The following is a 13147-nucleotide window of genomic DNA, read 5'->3' as shown; positions in this document are numbered from 1 at the left end:
AATCTTAGATGTACAAATATTATTTAGACATGCTCTGTGCATGTCATACTGGATGGTCCAAAATGCAGGATCAGCATAAATTGAGTCATTGAGAAGGGAGAGATGCTGTTAAATAACATTCCCTGTAGGGGAATGGCTTTGGACTCCTGTTAAAGCTAGCCTTTGAAATCCTATATCAATAAAATATTGCCATGGCAGGGAAGGTCAGTTTATGAAATGAGTACAAAAACTTGTATTCTCTTTACTTTAACAGCAAGGGTAATTTCTACCAGTTGGCATAGGATTCATTTCCTGTAACAGAAAGCAGGATTTCCTAAATTTGTTTCCTGTGCACACTGCCATTTAGAAGTCTTGAAGTATCTTTATTCAGATATCAGTTACAGCCTTGGGGCTCTGCAAGCCAGTTGTCAGTTGTAGCCATACAGTAACTAACAGGGGAAATGAAATAGATATAATCTGATCAGAGATAAGACTGCCTGGGATTCCTGGGCAAATAGTCTTTAACCCTGACAACCCTCTGCAGCTGCCAGGACATGAAAGGGTGCACGGATCAATTGGCTTCTGCCTCTTGTCTGTCTGCCTAGGCAATTCTAAATGGGACATTTGTGGAGCAACTCATGGCACAGAAGGATCAATTTGTCTCTTTAGAATGAAATTTATTAGTCGATATCCACTTCAGTTGTGGCTTGAATAATTCAATTGTTGGAAAGAGCAAAGTTTGAGGGATACTGTGCTGAGCTGCTGTAGCTGCTCTGCTTTGTAGTGCTCAGATCCATATCTGACTTGGTCTGGACAAAGCTGCAAACTCCTGGAGTGTGGTCAGGGACTTTATTGATTTCCCCTCATCACTGAGCAGGGGCAGTCTTGAAGGTGTTGGAAGGATTTCAAGTTAGCTTTTAGATCTCCTCAGTTTAAGCTGTAAGTGTATCTTTGTATCTTGAATGTTTCTCATCTTTTCGCTGTGACTGGGTGCACCTCTAGTTATCTGTTTGCACAGCACAGATTAAACCTCTTCTGCCTCACACTGAGCTGAAAATGTGCTCTTGGTCCTGGGGTGCCCAGAACCTGCCAGAAGAGCCATCAGGGCTTTCATTGCCATCAGTGTTGTCCACTAGTGCTACAGCACTTCCCAGAGGCCAGGGCCATTGTCTTGCTTGCTGAATGGGTACGGACATTTCAATGCTTTTAGTACATCTGATAGGAACCCTTCAAAATGATATCACTTTCCCTCTCAGTAATTATTCCTTCAGTACTATAGAGGCTGGGAAGTGGCATGTTCAAAGGGGTCAGCACCACTTCCCTCTGGTGCTGAATGTGGTTCACCTGGAGAGCCATTAAGGGCTGACAGGACCCACGCCTGCTTGGAGCAGCATGGCAAAAGGGGATTTCTTTCATTATTCTTCCCCTTGCATTGAGGTACCTTTCTCTGGTCTTGGGGCCATCCAAAATGACTGGCGTGGTGCAGTGCAATGCAGTTGGTCTGAAACGTGTCATGTACCTGACCTAGCACCTCTGACATGCTGCTCATCCATTTGTTCCTCTGCCCAAGGCTTTTCTTTTGGGAAGTTGAAATGCTTCCTGACGTTGGATTTAAATGAGAGGCTGACAGGGAAGGAGGGAGGAGGTGTCTGTGAAAGAAAGTAGCGAAGGAGATGCTTTAATGGGCTGAGCTGGGAGCAGAGATTTGTATGTTCCAACATTTGCAGCTTTCCAACGTGGGCAAATCAGCAGCCAGCGCTGCGCAGGCTGACCATCACATAACATCATTCTGTGAAAAAGTCTCAAGAATTATTGATTAACCAAATACTGGAAACCCAAGCTCTGTCTCTGCTCTGGGAGGCTGTTAGGAGGATTGTCTAACCACACACTTCAATGCACCAAGGATGGCTTGAAGAAACTTCTGAAAAAGATAAGCTTAAAAGAGCCTTTGATTTGCTCTAATCTCTCTGACTATGCCTGCCAACACTTGCTGATATTAAACCAAATATTGATACAATTGATATAAAGGTCTTTCAAGGTAAAGCCAACTCAACGAAGGTTTTGTTTGGTGTTTCTTTTTTTTTTAACCTGGTGACTTAAGACTACTTTATGAAAGGAAAAGTTTATTTTAAGCTGTCTTTTAAGCCTCATTGTGATGAAAGGGAGCCAGGTTCACAAAAGATCTTCCAGTTAGACCCTGTTGTATCATCTAGTAAAATCTTGACTCAATATAAGTATTTATAGGTTTCTTTTTTTTTTTTTAATCTGTATCTTGTGTATGTGATTTCCCAAAATATAGTCTGATTTTGTTTAAGGTATTTGTGATCACTTAAGGCAGTAAAGGCAAAGCTGGAAGGCACAAGAAATAAATAACCTTCAAGTCAGCAGCAACCATGTGCCCAGCACTCTCGTGCCTTTGAAAATGTCACTGTAAAATACTTCCAGTATTTCATGTCTGTTTGGAGCAAGTATCCCTTGATCCTTTCTGGAGGCCAGTGATATATGGGCTCATGTCAGCTGCTGCTCCCATCCATTACTGCCAAGACAGTTTCTAGAATTAAACTCCCATATCTCAGCAGGCTCATTCTTAGATGGATGTGTCAGCTGAGGTGGGAAGTGTGGAGGGATTGTCAGGGAAGCAAAATGAAGACTTTGGTCTTCTGTCATGACTGGTTGTGATCTAGTGAAAGCTTATAAAGAATTGAGTGTTGCAGGTCCTTAAATACTAGAAGCTGCAATCAAAATGATACCTGTGTAAGCTCAGGTAAATGAGTTCCAGTGTGTACCTGGAGTTGGTTGGGGATTTTTGGTTGGTTGGTTTGTTTTTTTAATGTTTGATGATAACAGGTTCTCTGGTAAGAGGTGTCTGTGAGCCAGCCTTCAGCTGTCTTGCTGATCAGTACAGAGGTTGAAAGTTGGTGATGAACTGTTAGTACAACAGAAAACTCCTTTTGTTTTCTTGTTTTTTTTTTTTTTTTTCAATATGAATTTTTAATGTGCTCTGCATCAGTGTTCCTGGCTCTGATACCATAAATCCTGGCTGGATGCATCATTTTCAGTTCTTGTTTTCATAAACAGGAGGGTGGGGAATAGCACATTCAAAAAGTGTTTGTAAAGGGTTTTATCTGATGTGCCCAAGGGAGGTTTGGGCGCTGCAGGCTGGGTCAGAAGGTACTTGTGCCTGCCCTTGCTGAAGAAGGGTGTGGCAGTGGAAGGCAGGGAGCCAGCCGCCTGCTGCCGAGAGTCCAGGACAGCCTGGCAGCTGAAGCAGGCAAAAGCTGGTCTGCCCAAACCCCGCAAATACTGTTCATGAGCTTCTGACTTCAGGAAATGCTCCCTAGAAAGAACCATACAGGAGCACCTGCATGTATGAACAGATGCATTCTATAGCATCATTAACGACTAAACACTACTTTGAGGCCCACCCGCTGCTCCTTCCTTGCTGCTCTTCCTCAGGGGAGGTGTAGCGTGGGCTGGCTGCCCTCATCGTGGCTTTCTCCTCTCAGGTGGCCCTGGTGCAATGGACCGAGAGTGTGGGCTTGACGCTGGTGGGCAGAGACCAGTCCTCCGTGCAGCTGAGGACACCGGGTGGCCACATCCTGAACTTCACCATCCTGCAGATCTTCCCCTTCACTTACGAGAGCAAGCGCATGGGGATCATCGTTCGGGTAAGCTGCTTCGGGTGAGCTCTCCTGTCTTTGGGAATCTCCTGCTAATGCACCGTGAATCACAGAGAACACTTGCTCAGTTCTGCTGCTCTTCCCAGCGCAGTTCTGCAGTCTCTGCTAGCTCAGGCTATGTGCTAGTTCTGTTTTGAGCCAAGAGCATCTCACTGCCATGTTGGTTTACTGATACTTCCTTTTTCTTGGCCATATTTGGTTGTAAGTGACCTGAGGCATTGTCAGTTTATTGATGTTGGTTCCTTGCTCAAAATAATGGAGCCTAAGCTTCAGGCAGTTGGGATGTGTGTATCCTCTGCAGCTTCAGTTTCTTCCAGCTGTTCCTTCCCGCTCACATTTTCAATTCTCCTGGTACTCTGGGCTGTGTTTCTGTCATGCAGCTCCCTGTGTAGGTTGTGCACACATCACTGGGGACTGTGTCAGGTTTGGGATGAGTGTCCAGCCAGGCCATCAGCCAACACTGCCACCAGCTGTGAAGTAACTCCTCAATAATATACCAGGGTCTCCAGGATGGGGCTGGAAAAGACAACTCAAGCACTTCCCTCTGTGAAACCAATGGCACTGGGGAATCTGCAGAACACTGGGAGAGGGTTTTTGCTATGAGTGTGCCAGGTGGAAGGAGACACAGGAGTGACTGGTGAGACATTTGAGAGCTAAAATTTGAGTGCTTTGGATGTCAGCAGCTTTGATAATCAGCACAGATGTTGTGTTATCTCTCAGGAAGTCTCAAAGCCAGCACTGCCAGCAAAAGAAACAGCCACAGTTACTTGTGGACTCATTTTCTGTGTCCCTTTCCCCAGTGGCTGACCATAAGGAGGAAGAGTAGCTTGGTAGGGCAGGAGTCCTGGGACTCCTCTCTTCAGGGCAGCAGAGACCATCAGTGTCCTGGGGAAGCCAAGCTGCTGTTGCATTTTCATCTGACAAAGGTCCTGTCCTTCCTGTCATGTCCATGCTATGGTCATACTGGCAGAGCTGGAGGGGCTGTGTCACTGACTGAGGCTGTGACTTGACCTAGCTCACAAGTGCTTTCCCTACCTTGTGGTCACCCAGGAGCAGGAACCTGAGCAGATTCCCAGATCCAGCTTACACTGCATCTCCAAAGTAGTTGTGGTGGTATAACAGGGGCTGATGGAGATGGCAGCAAGTGGAGAGGAGGAATGGGCTCCTGGACCAATTGCCACAACAAGTAACTTTAGGATGTTATTAGTGGTTTCATGGAAGTGCTTCCCAGCTGCCTGCCAGGCTTTGAAAGTCTTTCCAGACCCCATGGAAATACAGCACCACAGGAGCCAGCACTTGTAGCTACCTGGAACTGTGGAGGTTGGTTTGTTAGTTGGTTTGGTTTGGGGCTTTTGTAGCCTTTTTGACAGAGCCCACAGCCATGCTGAGAACAGTGTCATGAGCAGGGTTTTAAAAACAGCTGAGTTAAGGTGAAAGGCTGCATTTGTGCAAGTACCTTTATCAGCAGCAGCAGGCACTGCGTACGCTAAATACGTGCCAAGCTGAAACTGCACCCATGATGTTGTGGTTTTATCTATGAATACAATATAAGATTGAACTCTCAGAAAAAAAAAAACAACCAACAACAACAAACCCACAAAAATAAAAAAGAAGATAAAAGTGTGGTTGTTAAAAACAGTTGAGAGCAGTTGTTGCCCTTAGTGTTCAAGACAGTGCTAAAAAATATCAATGTTAGTATGATAAACAAATCCAGCTCTAGGAAGTTGCTTCCATTTGCCTGTGAAGCAGTCTGAATATTTCTTTTGGAGATAATTAAAACATCCTTATTATGTTTTACTGAGACAGATACTTGGTACCAGGAATCTAAAATAGTAATATTTTGTAGTGCAATCCAGTGCAAGATATGGTTTGTTTTGTCATTCCATGGGATCTGGATAGGTTGGACTCGATGATCCTCGAGGTCCTTTCCAACCTAAGTGATACTGTGATCTGCAGCCTTGAAATTTAGGGTGGGGGAGAATAGGTAAGATTGGTGGTGGTGGGGGGTTTTTCCTCTTACTTTTTACTTTTTCCTTCTTTTTCACCTTCTGTTTGTGGTAAAACTGGGTTGCTGCATATTTATGTTGGGGTATCTGGAAATAGGGTGTAAAATTATATTCAGCCTTATGTATTTTAAATTACAACAGTAGGAGGAGCAGCCTTTGTTTTGAGTCAGAAGCAGTTAGGATCAGTATTGCACATGTGGGCATCATTGACAATAGATTAATTTGGTAACTTCACTGCTCTCAGTTTCTCTGAACCACTGGAAGGGCACAGCCCCTGTCAGAAACAGCACCTTGAAAGGATAATGTAAAATGGAGCAATGAAGTGGCTATAATGAGCAACAAAAGAAATCCTGCAGAACTTCAGTATTCCTGTTAACAAGAGATTTGGTGGTAAAGGTGGATTTGTATTAGGTGCAGATATTTTTTACAAACCCAAGAAGGAAAAGCTGTGTTTAATGCAGATTGAAAATCATGGAAGCTCATGCAAATTGGCTCTATTTGTTGTATCCTAGCTGAGTATTTTGGACCTGAATCTCCTGTTGCTCAAGGAACTATTTTTAAGTCCTGGATCACATGCCACAGTAAAGTGTAGGGGGAGACAAATTTGCATTTCAAGTTGTTCCAGGCTTTAGGATATTAAAAAATATTCCTGGGGGCAGGAATGTTTGTTGAATTAGGCTGAGCTAATACAAAGTCAGTGTCAATTCTGTGAATCTAGAGATCTGACCAAATACCATTGAAGCACACAGTTGTGCAGTCCCACAAATGCCTCAGGGTGCATGGGATAACTGCAACAAGTATAGTGCATGTTTGTGTAAACAGAGCAAGTGTGAATTCTTCAGAGTAGGTGTATTTACAGTGAAAATGATGTGGAGACTTCAGGCAACATTTTCATGACCTAGAATACTGGCTCTGAGCAACCTGATCCTAGTGTGAGAGGTCCTTGCCCATGGCAGGGGGCTTGGAACTAGATGATCCTTGAGGTCCCTTCCAACCCTAACAATTCTATGATTCTTTGATAATAAGAACATTACCAATAAAAGAGGGAGGACTGAATTACTTCCTTCCCCATCCTTAATGTAAGTGCAGACTTTTGATGATGCTGTTTTATTAGGTATAAGAAGGGGGCTAAGCATTGAAACCAGGATATGCTTCATTAAATTGTGTTTATATGCTCAGCAGAGAAGTGGGTGCCCTGAAATACTCTCCTCTAATTGGAAAAGAGTCGTTCTTCCCCCCCCCATCTTTGATTTGAAGCTTATTCCTTTTGGATTATCTATTTTCTACATTCTCCCGTATCAAGGAAGGAGAAGATTTCTATTTTAGACTTCTGTGTGTAGAACATTCCTGCTGCCAAAATCAGCAACACTCCCACTTGTGGTCAGTGGGAGCAACATCAGGCCCAGATCCTGACTAAATGATGTTAATAGAATCATTGGCCCCCTTTCTGTTGTGCTTGTCAATTGAGTGTCTTTATTTTGCAGCTGCTGAGATGCTGCTCAGCCACTGAAATCAGCTCCTTCTGTACCCTGTGCAAAAGTAGGGTTTGAGTAGCAGGTGCTGGCTGCCTGGCTATCAATAGACATGTCCCTGTGTACTCCAAAATAATATCATTGAGTAGGATTTTTGGTTTGTTTTGGTTTTTTAAAGTTTATAAATAGGCAGTTGTCAAGTAACATTTTATTTTATTCAACGTATATGTATGTGTGTGTGAGCACTCCAGATGGGTTTGATCCATGACTTGCAAGGTGTTGACCTCTTCAGTATATCTTCTAAAACTATGCTGCTTTTTATTTAAAAACAAAACAAATAATAAAGAGTGGGAAGGTAGCCTGAAGTATTCAGAAGACAACAGGTAACAGTGAGCATTTGGGGAGGACTGGGGCAGAGAGAGAGGGAGAAACTGCAGAATGAAGCTGCACTCAGGATTACAGTGAGTAGAATTCAAATGGTAATTTGAGTACTGTGTCCAGTTCTGGGCCCCTCAGTTTAGGAAGGATGTTGACTTGCAGAAATGAGTCCAGAGAAGAGCAACAAAGTTGGTGAGGGGTTTGGAACACAAGCCCTATGAGGAAAGACTGAGGGAGCTGGGGTTGCTCAGCCTGGAGAAGAGGAGACTCAGGGGTGACCTTATCACTCTCTACAACTACCTGAAGGGAGGTTGTAGACAGGCGGGTGATGGTCTCTTCTCCCAGGCAACCAGTACCAGAACAAGAGGACACAGTCTCAGGCTGCGCCAGGGGAGGTTCAGGTTGGATATTAGGAAGAAGTTCTATACAGAAAGAGTGATTGCCCATTGGAATGGGCTGCCCAGGGAGGTGGTGGAGTCGCTGTCATTGGAGGTGTTCAGGAGGAGACTTGATGGGGTACTTGGTGCCATGGGTTAGCTGTTTGGGTGGGTTGGATTGGTTGATGGGTTGGACGCGATGATCTTGAAGGTCTCTTCCAACCTGGTTTGGTTTATTCTAAATAAATAAAGTTTATTCTAAATTTTCAGCTGAACTGTACAGTTATTGCCCATTCTTATAAATGCAGTTTTTTCAGCTAGCAGGAGCCATTGTGATCGTCTTGCCATGCATCCTGTAGAATCTGGGTATTGAGTTTCAGCAAGTGTGTTCAGCCCAGTAACGCTGTTACTGAAGTCCTTGGCAGAGGTACCTGTCTCCCCTGCTGGTCCTGGTTCCTGTAAAAAGATCTCCTTCAACACACAACTTTTAGTAACTAAGGTAGTAGTTAATACTGGAAACAAGTAGGAGATGTTGCCTCATTTGGGATATTTTTGCAATATCTACTTGTTTACTGGTGACCAATTGTGACCAATTTCTGTAGCTGATTATTTCAGTTCTAAGAAGTCTTCTTCCACCAGAGCAGCCACTCATCAGCATACTGTTTACTGTCTTATCTTCTCCTTGAAAGAAGACCTGTTTCCTTGACCACAATATTTTCCATTCTTCTTTTTTTATCCTTTTTTTCTTTTCTTTTTTTTTTTCCCCTTACCCATGTGGAATGATCTTTGTTGTAAAGCAAAGATAGTGCTATTGTCATATCTGGAATTGAAAGAAGCCTTTGAACTGTGGCCAGAGGCTCAGACCACGGTGGAAAAAGATGCCTCTCCAAAACAATGTAGCTGGCAAATCTCTGTGTAGATTTATAGTGTGATCTTACCCTAATATGAGAACGCACTAACCTCCTACTGAACTCGGTGAGAGGAAATGACTAATGCAAGGAGATAGCTGATACAGTATTTATATTGGACAAAAGGTCTAAACTATCTTAAGCCAGCTCTGTAGCACGGGAAGTGGAGTCTTTATTCAGTTTCCTACAGAGATGTTGTTAGACACTTTTAAATCAAATAATTTAATAGATAAACCTTTACCTTTTGGCTACTGTCAACAGTGTTGTGTTTTATTTAAGCAGATTGTAGTTGCTTTGGTAAAGTGACAAGTTTTTTGCTTTGGGGATATGGGATGTATGGATATCAGTGTATAAAGGCTGGATATTTCAGGACATTGAAACCATGAAACCATGCTTAAGCTTAATTATGAGAATCTTCCTTGTGAGTAGCTCCAAAAGCTTAGCAAAACTGCTCAGTAAAGGAGATTTGTTATCCTTGGCTACTTCTTCATTTTTCTAGCAAATGCTCTTACTTCTTTGCATTTTTAATATCCACATCAGGTGCTGGGTTTGGTGGTGTTGGGTTTTTTTGTTTATTAGGTTTTGGGGGGTTATTTGGTTAGTTGGTTGGTGGGTTTTGTTGTTTTTTCTGTGGATGTAAACTCTTTTGCCAGTGCCACCAGATACTAATCTTTCACTTACCAACTCAAACTCTGTGTGAGAACTTTCACCACTGGTTTCTGTCACGGCAGAACAGACTGACATATAGCGTGAGAATGAAAAAGTGTCCACTGTATTTGTCTTTAATTTCTTTTTCCCCCCCTTAGGTTCTTTTCCCTCTTTATTCACAGCTGTCTATTTCCAGACCTTCCTGGGCTTTTTGGTTTTGCGTGTTAAGTTTATTTTCTTCCTATCCCTGGTGGCTATCTTGGTTTACAGAGCAGTTTGTTCCTTACTCATTGTTTTGTCTCCTTTGAGGAAATTGCCAGGGTTTCCATTAGCTTGTGATACTAGTAACTGTGACCTCCTTAGGTATCTGCCTGGTTAGAAGGGATTTTTAAATTTGTGGTAGTGTAAATATGCTTTGCTTGCAGCCTACAAATTACTTGGATCAGATAAGGCAGGTAGCAATCTAACCTTTCTGCAGCAAGCCTAATCTTTAATTATTCTTATGGCATATAATGTAACAGAGAGGCTAAAGTAGAGTGATTTTTACTCTCTTAAGATTAGTGTATCTGTTTTATTGTTTTGGGTAAGCGTGAAATAAATTTTCAGGGTGAGGGATAAAAGTTATTCTAAAGGCACATGCAGTCAAGATTGAGAGGTGTCTGCATGGGACTCACATGTTGCTGATTTAAAAGCTGATCATCCTTTTCTAAAGCATTAACTCATTCTAGGAGTTACCAGATTGCAACTGAGTAAGCATCTCCTTTTGGCCTCATGATGCTAAGCCAGATGAACCTTCAGCCTGACCTAGTGCAGACATTTTTGTGACTGATGCACAGAAAATTCATCACTTAAATTTGCTGAGGCCACCCCAACTCTGAAGCTCCTGCCTCAGCTTAGACTCTTCTGTTTCTTATCTGCAGGATGAATCGACAGGAGAGATCACTTTCTACATGAAGGGGGCTGATGTGGTGATGGCTGGGATCGTGCAGTACAATGACTGGCTGGAAGAGGAGGTATGGAGCCATCTCTCCTACATACAGAGGGTTCCTCATGCAGATGCTTTTCTTCTTATAGGGTACCACATGCAAAATCTTGTCTGTGTGGCAGGGTGGACATAACTGCTAAAACATATGAGAGCCAGAAGGTCACTGATCTTGGTAATTCACTGGATCAGCCAAACATACGCAGAAACAGGGAAGTCAGAGGAAGAATTCAATGTACCTCCTGCAGAATAAGTCATCTCAATAAAGTGGATTTTGCTCAAAACTGATTGCCACACAAGATCACCAAATTGCTCCTGGGCTTTATCCTGTGTTTTTTAGACTGAAAGGTCTAATTTCAGACCTACATTTAGCATCTTTGTGCTAGAGCACGTTCATCAGGCTAGTAGTAATGTCAACAGAGAGTTCATAGCAGTGGCTTCAGTTAACTGACTCTCCCCACCCCAAAACCCTGGTCTTCAAAAGAGCAATACCTTGATCTTATTTTAAAGAGTTGATGGCTGAAGATGGGATGTCTACAAATCAAAGGCTTGTGTCCTTTTAGAGGCAGAGAAAATAAGATCAATGGGGTTGTTTTTGCCACACTGGTATAACAGAGGGGACATTTTTGGTTTTGATCACTGGGATAGATTACAAACCATTGCAGATCTTCCCCCTCCCCCCACCTTGGGTTTATCATGCACTTTATCAGATGTTAGAGACTCACAGGGGTTGCTCAAATGGGACGGTTATTTTCTTAACCTGCTATCTTACATTGCCATCTCTGAATGCTGTGCATAAATCATCTTCCTTGAGATGCAGTTTATGGTTTACAATGTGATACTTCTTTCCAGTGTGGTAACATGGCTCGCGAAGGCCTGAGGGTTCTTGTTGTAGCCAAGAAGTCTCTGACGGAAGAGCAGTATCAAGACTTTGAAGTAAGTTCTTATTTGTTTTTTTTTTCCCCTTTGTTTTTAAACAAACAGTTGCTGAAGTGATTCTCACAGAACTCTCATGATAATGTTGCCTCTCATCTCCCTGCTCTGTCTGCTGGAATTGTCGTTCTTCAACATCTTGCTGCTCTTTTAATCAGAGTTGCTTTTTAAGTGGTATGTCTGAAACTGGATCCCAGCCAGGACACTCCAAAACCAGTTCCTGAATCCTGCCTCACAATCTTTTGTGGCTTTAAATTCTGCAAATATTCATCATTTGTTAGATAAGTTGTGTTTGTGTGGGGAAGTGTGTTGGCCTTTAATTTTTTATTGTTGCATTCTGACACCCAGAGAAACTACAAACAATCAGAATATAACCCAGTCAGGCTCCATGGAAACACAGCCTTCATGCCTGGGGTTTGTTAGACAGGTCTCTACACACAGCACTCATTTCTTACCCCAGGCAGGCAAGCTGTGAAGGAGAACTCTTAAGTTAAGTACAGAGATGAGACAGTGGAAACACTTGGGATTCTCTGTTGCCATTGCTTGTAGATGTGTTAGTTGCAGAAACGTTGGTTAGACCTGCAGTGCAAGGGAGGCTCTGCAAGTGTCGCTTCAGCAGCTGCTGTGCAGTTGTGTGCACAAGGAGGTGCCGTGCATCATGCTGCCTGCTGGACCAGGACAGGGAGAAAACAGCAACAACTTCTTGAAATGTTTTCCACCTTATTCTATGTTTGCCTCATGTTTGCCAGCTGTTACTGGGGGCATCCCTGAAAGGTAGTCAAGAGAAGGAGGGTAACTGGATAACTGTTGTGCTGGTCAACCATGCATGCCACAAAAATGTGGGCTGGCTGCCCCCAGTGACTGTGGCTGTGTCTGCTCTGTCCCCAGGCACGCTATGTCCAGGCAAAGCTGAGTGTGCACGACCGCTCCCTGAAGGTAGCCACAGTCATTGAGAGCCTGGAGATGGAGATGGAGCTGCTGTGTCTCACTGGCGTGGAGGATCAGCTGCAGACTGATGTCAGACCCACTCTGGAGACACTGAGAAATGCTGGTATTAAGGTCTGCTTAAGCTCTTGTTACTCCTAGCAGGAACACTTAGACCCTTTGGACTATGTGACAATGTCCTACAGACAGTAAATTAAGAGAGTCTGGGGGCCCTGTCATGGGAACTGTTTCACCAGGTGCTCTTTTTGAGTGGCTGGTGTTTTTTAAACATCTCTTTGGGAACAGAACATGCTGGAAGTACTAAATGTTAACGCACGAAGTCATGTCATCTTTTGTGCTTTTCTTCCCCTGATACGTTCTGGCTCCTTCTGGAGGGAAACCGAGTGCATAGGCAGGAGGGTAGCTACAGGAGATTTCTGGGCAATTGTTTCTTTCAGATAGTTGCATGAAACAAGACTGGCTTGGATGTGTTTGGTCTCCGGTGAGTGAACTCCAGCGCTGGGGCTGAAGTTGTGCACATCCCTGTGTCCAGTGGCCACTAGAGGGGGCCTGAGCCAAGAGAATCACCGACTGGACTTCTTTTTTTCCATTTGACATCTAAGACCACAGCCTGAGCTGTGCTCAGCGGTGAGGGAGCCACTGTAATGCCCGCTTAGTTTCTCTATCTGAAAACTTGTCAGTCAGGTCCTGAACTTGGAAAAGGAGGAAGAGAAGACATTAATATTCAGATTTCGGCAAGAAAAGTATGTAGGAGGTTCTGATTGTAGTTTCTCTGCTTCAAATAGCCAAGTGAACAAAAATTCTTGAGCCATGTTGTGAATCTAAAGAGGGGATATGTT

General features: G+C 43.5%; 1 protein-coding gene across 1 annotated transcript in view; it reads left to right on the top strand.

Annotated features, from left to right (window-relative positions):
- Positions 1-13147, top strand: part of ATP9A (ATPase phospholipid transporting 9A (putative)) — a 64053-nt gene that overhangs the window by 35392 nt on the left and 15514 nt on the right. The window contains exons 15-18 of the mRNA XM_068149945.1: positions 3486-3647; positions 10369-10461; positions 11283-11366; positions 12252-12422. Of these exons, the coding sequence (XP_068006046.1) occupies positions 3486-3647; positions 10369-10461; positions 11283-11366; positions 12252-12422 (510 nt within the window). The remainder of the gene's footprint in view (positions 1-3485; positions 3648-10368; positions 10462-11282; positions 11367-12251; positions 12423-13147) is intronic.

Source organism: Melanerpes formicivorus, unplaced genomic scaffold, assembly GCF_026170545.1.
Source record: "Melanerpes formicivorus ecotype bairdi unplaced genomic scaffold, bMelFor1.0.p_v2 SCAF_19, whole genome shotgun sequence".
Lineage (NCBI taxonomy): Eukaryota > Metazoa > Chordata > Aves > Piciformes > Picidae > Melanerpes > Melanerpes formicivorus.
Note: the sequence above shows the minus strand (reverse complement) of the source record. Positions and strands in the feature narration are given on the sequence as shown.